This window comes from Sinocyclocheilus rhinocerous, unplaced genomic scaffold (genome assembly GCF_001515625.1).
Source record: "Sinocyclocheilus rhinocerous isolate Xijiao unplaced genomic scaffold, SAMN03320098_v1.1 scaffold769, whole genome shotgun sequence".
Classification (NCBI taxonomy): domain Eukaryota; kingdom Metazoa; phylum Chordata; class Actinopteri; order Cypriniformes; family Cyprinidae; genus Sinocyclocheilus; species Sinocyclocheilus rhinocerous.
Window position 1 is genome coordinate 578,197 of NW_015636562.1, and position 10,681 is coordinate 588,877.

The following is a 10,681-nucleotide window of genomic DNA, read 5'->3' on the forward strand; positions in this document are numbered from 1 at the left end:
TGGGGTGGGGGGGTCAGGTTTTCTCTCAAGTGTCTCATCTTTGCCAGAAAGACTGAGAGCCATCCAAGCTAATCTTCTCATGTCACTGCCAAATTCAGGCCAATTGAAGCAGCACTTACAGAAAATGTGACCAATTTGAGAAAGCCTGGGAGGCCACTATAAATGAACATTTTAAGCATCAGCAGTCATGCCAGAGTGCTCTGCAGTCACACACACACACATTTTCTCTGACTAGACAACTATATTGTCAAATGAGAGTTTAGAACAAAAAGCGTTTGTGTACCATTAGGCCATGCCTGAAGAATTTGTAGTGGAACATTGTTGGAAGTTTCCAGGTCATTCTTACTCAAGGAACAATTGAAGTCATCAATGACGAGTCTACCGTTTTATAAGCATAAACCATTTCCACCTCTAATTTATTCCTAACACTCCTCCTTGATGCACTACGATCAAGTCCATCATTAAATCACCAATTAGGTACGCAAGGTCATGCTATGCTGAGAAAATAGTAACAGTTAAATGACTTTGTTGGCATTATGTGCAGCAGAGTGACTATTTTCACAAAATAGAACAGCCCGGAGAGTTTTCTTTCTTCATAAAATGGTTACTACATTCATAACACAAATATTAATGACACAAATATCCAATAGGGCATTTTATTAAACAAATTCATGATTCCGATAATATAGGTCTAGTCCCTGATATGTAAATTACCTAGGGAAGTGAGCGTGGCAGGGTTTCATTATTCGTAATGCCTTACTTTATTTACTTACATTCTTTTATTAATAACTAATGTACAGTTTGTAAGCAACTCAGAACTTCAGTTGAAGTTACTAGTCAACAAAGAAATTGGAACTTGGAAGATTTTTCTTACAGCTAGCATAAATTGGATATTTAAACGTAAATAATAAACTTTTTTTTTTAAGTAACAAAACATTTGCTTGCACCTTTTATCTAAATTTAGCATTTTATTTAGCATTTGTGTATATAATTTAAATGCAATACCATTCAAATTGTCGTCTATAAGATTTTTTTTACTTTTATTTACCAAGGATGCACTGAATTGATCAAAAGTGACCCTATTCAATATTAAAGACATTTTAAAGTATTTTTTTTATCATTATCAAAATTATCATTAATTTATCCAAATGAAAAGTATCATTTTTATTTTATTTTATTTTAAGTTGTAATTGTATTTCACAGTATTACTGTTGTTACTGTATTTTTGATCACATAAATGCAGCCTTGGTGAGCATGAAAGACTCTCAAAAACAACCAAAAATCCCACCATCCTCAAGCTTTTACAAGGGAGTGAAACTTCTCGCATACACAACACATAATAAATTGGTGAATTTCTGTCACTAATTACATTTTGCGTGGAGCCAGAGTGGCAGAGCAACGCACACTTGGAGGCCTGGGGAAAGTGGACTGCTTAAATGGGCTTCATGCTGAAGATAAGCCATTAACAACTCAAGTTATTCTTATAATAGCCTTTTCCTAAAAATGCAAATGAGCATAAATGTCAACATCATCTTCATGCATGTCTAAAGAATTGAAATCTGTCACACACCGCCTAACACAAACTTATTGATGTAATTCAACCAGTCTGCAATTTTATTCCAACCGTTATTCCTGATCAAAGGCACCTCTAAATGTTTATGTGGGGCTCCATTTTTTTCTCTAAATTAACTGTAGACAAACAGACTTCGTTAATCATTAATCTTCTAAGGTACATCCAAAATGCTCTCAAGGCGTCGTACAAAATTAGTCAAGAATGAATGGAAGGTGTGAGGGCTATCAGGTGTCTTGGCATCTCTTCCAGTCCTGTTTCCTGGGCAATCCAGCGCAAATGTTCTTCATGTGCCACTATGAAAGCATGGCTAATCTGCATGTGTGAAGGTCAGGACTGCTCATCCATTCAGAGAAGGACCAGAGCCAAAAAGCATCTGATCGCACAGATGCAGAACTGGAGAACTGAAAGCAGGCAGCTTTTGCCTCTTGCTTATGATAAGCCATAGAAGGAAAAAATAAGAACTTGTATTTTACCACAGTTTTTTTGTCTACAAATGCAGATTTAGAACTCAAAATAGACAAAACACATAATTGTGCGCATACTGGTTGTAAACAACTAACTAAAAAAATTGTCAAAACATTGTAACACCAAATTGTTACACTATAAGCATTTACCATTTAACAAAGACAAAACCTAAAGCATTTAGCTGGCTGAATATTAATATATGCTAAACTATTCCAATAGATTCATCAGCTTTCCCCCCTGGACCTGCACAAAAACATATTAAGCAGCAAAGTCAATTTATCACTGAAATCGAACTTGAAAAACTGTAACTCTGCCAGCTGGACTATGACATCCAAGGTTATATCTCAAAACTAAGTACGCTGCCTACCTAGACAGCATTTTTCAACATTATAGTCTCAAAACTTAGTGAGCTGCCGACCAAGATAGGATTTTCTGGCATTACATTCTTAAAACCCAGTGGGCTTCCTACCTAGAAAGCAATTTTGGGTATTAGGATCTCAAAAGCTAAAGCACAGCCTACCTAGACAGCATTTGGGGTATCATAGTGCCAAAACCTAGCGTGTCACCATACTAGTCAAATATTTGGTCTTTATGGTCTCAAACCCTAGTGAGCTTCCTGGGTTTTGGAATACAGCTTTAGTCACCACCTCACCTTATAATTTCTTTATATTTTAATATGTTGTGTTTGAGACAACCAGTACGGATAATATTTTAAAATATAGCTAGTGAATGTGAGGTGAATGTGAAAACATTAATTACTGCATAATGAAGCCAGACCAGGCGCTAACACCAGCTAACAATGCTAATCAGTAGCGCTGTGTACTGAAAACACAGTCTAAGCCCTTCGTTTCAGACAGACAGTGCTTACTGGTGACCAAACGTTGAAAACGAAATTTTATCTGGAAAGTAGAATTAGAGCACAAAATCGCTTTATTTCAATTGATCTCGGGAACGGAACGCACAAGCAGCGAATTTTATTTAGCAGCAGCGCAATGCTAGAATGTTCCATAATTTGAATGGCACCTAACGAACGAGCTCTTTATCGAAACCACGACCGATAATTTATTCAGTAACATGACACTGACTTTTTGGTAATAATACTGTATTATTATACGGTCTATAAGAATATAAGCAGCCCAGCATATCTAATCGCTGTATCGAGCATCTCTTTAAAGCAGAAATGAAAGTCTCAGCGCAGGCTAACTCTCATGCTAACACCGTTAACACAGTCACCTTGGGCAGAACTTGACATGTTCACCTGCCTGTCAATCCGCACACAAGCCCAAACCCCGGAATAATCATAACTATAACAGGAAAAAACAAACTCAGCATTATATTCCACCATTTACACAGATAATTGGCATTGGATAAATATAAAAGCTGCACACTGTAAGCTAGTAATACGAGTAGCATCAGGCCACGGCTAGACCTGCAAGCGAAACTTGACACACACATACATACGCAAGCTAAAACGTTCACCTGAGCTCTGCTGTTCCCGTTATTCCCAGGGCTCATGGCCGGGTGGTTTCTTTGTTGTGCTCCCCAGCCGTGGCTGGCAGCTGGGCTGTACGGGGAGCTCAAGTCTTTGCCCAAACCCATCCCGGACTGCTGCTGCTGCGGGTTACTGTAATCTTGATAACCGCTGCAATATCCGCGCATCATCGGACTCGGAGATGTCAGGAGCTGGTTTAGGGTGGGTGTAGCTCCAGAAGGGTGCTGCTGGTTTTGTCCGGGGAACCTCTGAAAGCCCCCAACGTTGGCACCGGGAGCTGGGGTAGTTGAGGCCATAGCAGCCTTGCCATGACTAGCAGCAGCGGCGGTAGGCGAATTGGTACCGGGGCCCATCATGTTCCCCTGCCGCGATGGGCTCATCATACCGTATCCAGCGCCACCGTACCCCGGCCGGTAGTTGGGATAGTGGTTGTATGGATTATTATGGTACCCTTCGTGGGAGTTTTGCACTTGATCCATGCTGCCCTGTGCTTGATGCATTAAAGCCGTCCTAGGGCTTTGTTGTCCGCCATGTTGATCAAAGCAAGGCCCTCCTCTTCCATTCCCGTAATAATGATTCAACTCAGAAACGGAGCTGTTCCCGCTTTGGGACGCGCCACCGCCGCCGCCGCCGCTGTTGTTGTTGTTATTGTTGCTCGATGGTCCAAAGTTGGAGTGCTCGTACCTGCTGCCCATCCGATCCCCCCCGGTTTTGGACGAGCGCTCCTCCTCGTCGCTTGTGTTCAGCAAACACAGATGGCGATCGACCTGCGTCTCCAGAGCGTTCTCTTTCCCTCCATGCTGCTGTCGATCTCCGCGCGCGGGTGTCGGGTTGATGTTGTTGTTGTGCACGGCTCGCTGCTGATGGAATGATGCTTGCGACTGTTGCTGTGGAGGTGTGCGATGATGAGGCGAAGGAGGGGGATCTCCGCTTCCAACATTTGTCACTTGATGATTCGCGACCAGACCCGTTTCCATACTCGAAGTCGCTGTTAAATGAGCAGAAAAGGCTGTGTGCGTTGATTCTCAGCGTCCTTGTTTTCGCAGAGACTATAGACGCATGCTGATGCCCATCTACATTATTCATCGAGGCAGCGCACAGCCCCACATCACACCGATTCCTCCTCATTCACACCATTAGATTTGAGATCGTGGATGGAGCCCTTGCCAGCGCTGTCCTGTCAGGGGATGGCTGTGTGTTGCATGGGCACGAGCTGTGAAAACAATTACTGAGGCGTTGAAACAGAGAAAAAAATATATGCTGAAATAGGCTATGCGTTTAACTGGTGGTGTTTTGGGGTGAGCAGAGGCGTTCATATATTTTCACATATTCAAAAGTGTATTTGCAATACCAAACTTCCAATTCCCACAGAGGCAAATGTGAACGTGTATAAATGTGCAGTCCGGAGCCCCTTTGCTCCAGCATGGCATTATCAAGCATCTCCTCCAGCTCTTCGCTGCTCTGCGCCGAGTCCGCTGGAAAACACGGACCGGCTGATTCGGATTTTTAGGATTTCTGTATTTACATTTTAATTCATTCCATTTTATATAGTTAATTTGTTAAACTATAGCTAGTGATCCTATACGCTCGTTACACTGCAAAATGCTGTGGAGAGGCTCAAATGCATTAACAAAAATAGAAATAATGTTGTAAATATGTCATTATGAATGTAAACGAAATGATGGAATTAAAAAAAAAATACTGTTGTAATAATAGCAATGTTTACTGTTGCACAGAGTTTTAACAGCATGCCTGCACTTATGCATTTGATAGATGCTTCCTTCCAAAGCAAATTCAGGATATACATTTTGTCCATGCATTTCTTAAGGAATTGAACTTATTACTTTGGGGTTGCCATGTGCATGCTGGGCTATAGGAACACATATGTGTAGGACTAATCTTGCTTTATGGTCTACCAGGCGAGCTCCTGTCCTGCAGACTTCAGTTCTAACCCTGCTCCAACACACCTGCCTGTAAATATTAATTAACCCTAAACCTACCTTGATTAGCTGATCAGGGTTGAGGGTTGGAGCTCAAATCCGAAGGACGCTAGCTTTCCAGGAACAGGTCTGGAGACCCCTGATACAACAAATACAAGTAAGCTTCGGAAACAGTGACTACAGTGTTTAATAAAACTCAAAAACAAGTTTTCAATAAAAAACATTTATGACTTGCGCCATTACTATTCTTTCCCCCAACTGCTGATCCATATGCACGGGACTGTGAGATATTGGTTACATGGTAAGGCTACACATTGCCTTCAAAAACCAACCACATGAACTCATCGTAATAGAAACATGTTACATAGACGTTGCATTCTGACTTTCGTTGCTGCCCTTCTACGTCCGTAAACACTCAGAAAGGTAGCATTTTTCTGATTTCTGACACAGTCATCAACATTAAATCAGCAATCGGCAACCCACTCTCTGAATATCAACAATTCCATGCCAGATTTTCTTCAGTGCAGTGGAATTGGTCTCAATCCATTTCTCTGCAGCCCCAGCACATCACACAGATATGGACTGAATCACGTGATATATCATTCCGTGCTCTAAAACTCACAGAAAAAAAATATTATATTGTGTTTTCGCTATATTATTCAGCTGTCAATTAAGTTGTATGCTGTTTTAAGTGGCAAGAGCAGCTAATTTCATGCAGTAACCAATTCTGTTACTTGCAGATGTGTATCTCACCATTAACAATACATACTGGAGGCTTCTCCCTCAAGCAACAAATTGTTGGAATATTGCTGAAACTGCTGTATCTCTAAAATGACAGCTCTTAATGGGGTGATATGTGTATGTTGGAGAGGTAGGCCTGCTCTGGGGATGGCTCGGCCTGTTCAGCATGAGCAGGATGTGAAAGGACCTCCCCCAGCAGCAGTGGCAGCAGCTCAAGCACAGAAACTGGGTCAGACAAAAAACAAAAAAGCAGTCAGGCTTAGCTCCAGAGAGATGTTGTGATACAGCAAGCGTTTTCTCCACAATAGAAAAGCAACACATTCTAATACAAAGCAGTAAACGACAGAAAGTCTTACGCTTTCAAGGTCAAGACTGAATGAGACTGAATTATTCAGCATGGACTGGAGACAGCCATCCAATAGCAATTATTTTTACTATTACTATTTAAGATAAAATTATGCGTCGTGTATGCAAAAAGACACGGCAGGTTTTAAAATGACATCTTGTCATTGCAGTTTAAATAAAAAGGGCTTTAATTTTCAGTAATATTGTCAATTTGACTGCACTTGTCACAAAACTTGAACTAAATTGAGCCGGATAATGACACTGTTACTGAACTGAACTGAACCAACACTCCCATACAGAGATGTACTATATTATATTGCCCTATATCATAATACAAGTGATATTGCCATGTACTGTGTTACCTGTAAGGTGACATATCATTTTCAAATACGTACATTCTCTGGGAAGATGCAGATATAAGTTTATAACATATAAGTTTATATAAAATCCCTATAGTAAAACTTGTATACATATGTTAATAACATCTATATGATGATTTTTGACAATATATATTTTATTTATATATGCAACTTTATTAAAACAACATATATCCAAAAAGCTGTCTGCTTATACTGTATGTTTTGAACTGTATGTTTTTATACATGTCTATCCTTTATATTTACCTATATGATATCAGCATGTATTGACAGGTTTTTAGGATGAATAATTATGTACATTATGTACTTTTTTTTAATGTATTACATATACATAAACATAAATATTTGTATGGGATATATATATATATATATACTATAAAATTGTTACAATTTCCAAAAGCTTGTTTGTATGTTTTACTTAAAATGACAATATATTTTATAAATGGAAAATTAATATATGTACATAAATTACATTAGTGCTTGGGCTAAGCTGACTTGAGATGAATAATGACACTAATGTCTTTTTGGAGCTGCTTCACAGCTAAAATTATATCCAGTTCATAGTTGAATCATAATAATACTGTTATTTTCTTGTTTATTACTGTGAAGCTGCTTCAAAACAGTCTGTATTGACTTGACCTTTAAAATGTCATATTTAATTGGTTATGACCCCACACAGAGAGATCTTAAACTAATCTAAATCCAAACTATCTGTCTTAAAGTAACAGTCTTAAAAATAGCTGGTACACTTAAAATGTAATTTTCATATAAACCATTAAAGTCCAAACTCATATTGCTACTGTTTTTCTTTTCGTATGTGTAACAAAAGGTGAAAAAAGTTCCATATAAGTGCAATACTACTTTTATATAGTACAATGGTCCACTGATGCACTGTGATTCAAGTCTTTTGAAGCCCTGTGATTTTTGCTAGGAACAGATCTGCAGCCCTCTGCAGTAGCTCTAAAAATGGCTGGGGTGATTCAATAACATTTGGTCATGAGATAAACAAAAACCAATGGCGTTTGATGCCTCTAATGCTTCAAACTTTATGCGACTCATGCCACGACATATGCGGTACAATACCCCCTACCACCGCAACCCCCCCAACCAGAATATAAACCTTTAAAAATTGCTAAACTTGCATCCTTTAAGCTCTTCGTGAACCTATACAAATTGTCTCCTAGACAAGACCACAGGAACCAGTTGAGTCCTGTGGGTCACAGTTGAATCCTCTGCACAATGTGACTTTGCTGCAGCCTGGAATTGAACTGCTGGTTTCGTCTGGTCAGAGGAGAACTGGCCCCCCGACTGAGCCTGGTTTCTCCCAAGGTTTTTTCTCCATTCTGTCACCGATGGAGTTTCGGTTCCTTGCCGCTGTCGCCTCTGGCTTGCTTAGTTGGGGACACTTTTCACATTTCCAGCGATATCGTTGACTTGATTGCACAGATACTATTTAAACTGAACTGAGCTGGATGATGACATCACTGAATTCAATGATGAACTGCCTTTAACTGAAAAATTAGTGTTTACTGTTGTAATTTTGCTAATTTGCTAACACTATTTTCCTAATTAATGCTGTACAGTTGCTTTGACACAATCTGTATTGTTAAAAGCGCTATATAAATAAAGGTTACTTGACTTGACTTGACTTACTTAGTTTGTAAATATGTCAATTCATGATATTTTTTCTCATTTTCAGCAGAGAAGTGAATTGTGCAACTCTCTTGAGAGAAGTGAATCAAACTGATGCTGTTTCGTGTGATTGACTGTTTACTGCAGATTCCACACATTTGTTTTGTACTTTAATTTTTTTGTATTGTGTATTCGTGTTCACTTTCTATATATTAGTATTCACCTCATCTTATGGAAAAGCTGCTTGTGATGAGCTTTGATTCTACGTGTGGCTTTCCCATTACCACCTGTGTTTTTTTGGTGGCTGTCAGAGTATTATAAAGGTTAAAAAACAGACTTCAGTGGGTTGGTATATTAACGTTATATCAGTTTATCAAATATAAGTTTTATTTTCCATAAAATTAAAGTTCAACTCGTAAAACCTAAAATGGTTGCTATCATATTTTTACGGTAAAGTTCTGGCAATCACAGCTGCGAATGTTTTACCGTAATTTTTTTTTTTTTTGAAGAATTGTGAACCCGCTAAACCTAACCTGAACCGGGTTGATTTGTTCGATTTTGTCTCTAAACCTACTCTGAAACTAGCTTTGTGTAACACCTAATTAACACCTTGTAACACAAGCCTAATTAGACTTGGGATGTTGCTTTGCATTCTCAGAGTTTGATAGCCAATGTGTAATAAATGCTTTCGTGGGAGAAAGCAAAGTGAACATTCCTCCTGTTGTGTTCCATGGAAAAACAGTCATAAAGGTATAAAATGACAAAGAGGTTTATGTATTTAGTGTAATGTTTTGTGACGTTTCCTCTGTTGAACGTCCTGTTCACTTCAACCTCAGGAGCTTCCCATCATGGCTTCATTTCAGCCAGCAGCACAAGATGGCAACCGTCCTTTATTAAAGACTGTGTCTTGAGCTGAAGCTGGCACTGGCCCAAACTGCATTTAGAAAAAGGCACGGTGTCGCTGATTGCATTTTTCCTAATTAAACCTCGTCTGACCTTGGCAGAGGCAAATCATTAGATTCTCATTTTAATAATCACACCGCAGCGGTTATATTCCACTGGGTCTCTGACGGCACTGGAGCAGTCTTTAAGCTCTTCTTAATTTTCTTGTTTACAAGAAGACCCAACTTTATAGCGAGCGTAAGTAATTGTGTTGGTGGATATGATGACATAAATGACTCTCTAATTTAGGCCCACTGTGTATGTTTGAAGAACACTATAAAAGCTACTTATGTTTTCATAAGCATTTGATGTAAGTGCACATTTTAGCCAGCATTATGGTATATTTTGGCTGTTTTGTTCAGTTGCTGCAGAGGACGGCGCGTAATGATAACATAATCACTAAATTACCTGATCATACTTAAGTAATAACTTGGTCTTCTTTAGTTGTGCTAATGAATGGTTGCCTAGCAGCCGGTGTTACACATTCAAGCCACTATTCAAGGCATGGATCTATTTTAATTTTAATTGAAACTGTTTTCTGATAGTGTGGAAATTCATACAAACTAATTTTTTCCCCCCTTTGCAAGTATGAAGAGTAATATTGAAGAGATATTTGTGGGGCTGAATATGGAATGCATAAACTTGATGTCATCTACATGCTTGTATTTTTATTTTTTTTTAGCAAATATATGCGCTTATGAATTTGCTGTCTTTAGCTTCTGGAAAAACAGACCAAAAATATAATACAGGTGTATTTATGTCCAGTAACATTGTCCACAACGAGAAAAGCAATGTTTACATCCATGGTGCTAATATGTCAAAATTCAAAATATCGCAAACAATTTGCATATTATGCAGAATTCTATGATAATTCAAGAGAACTTCCAGGGAAACTGACATAAAATAGTGGGGCTAAATATAAAATTTTTACTAAATATAATACATTACTAAACCTGAGGTGTAGAGTGCTGACAAACTTGATGTTTGCAAGCAATTGGTTGTTTAAAAAATAAGGGCAAGAATTAATATAAAAATTAGATGTATATCTATCAAAAGGGTAAACTGTGACAAGGAATTAAAAATGTGTAGTTCACTTTGTAAATTCAAGAAAATGTTTAAAAAAGGTGTGATAAATAATTATATAACTCAATATGAATAATTTGTGTAGGTAACA

At 38.6% G+C, this 10,681-nt stretch overlaps 1 protein-coding gene across 5 annotated transcripts in view; it reads right to left on the reverse strand.

Annotated features, from left to right (window-relative positions):
- The window catches only part of arid1b (AT-rich interactive domain 1B), a 95,143-nt gene extending 90,171 nt beyond the window's left edge, over nt 1-4,972 (reverse strand). For all 5 annotated transcript variants that reach the window (XM_016562560.1, XM_016562562.1, XM_016562563.1 and 2 more), the window contains exon 1: nt 3,518-4,972. In XM_016562560.1, coding sequence (XP_016418046.1) covers nt 3,518-4,507 — 990 coding nt within the window. In that variant the 5' untranslated portion in view covers nt 4,508-4,972. The remainder of the gene's footprint in view (nt 1-3,517) is intronic.
- Between the last annotated feature and the right edge of the window lie 5,709 nt (nt 4,973-10,681).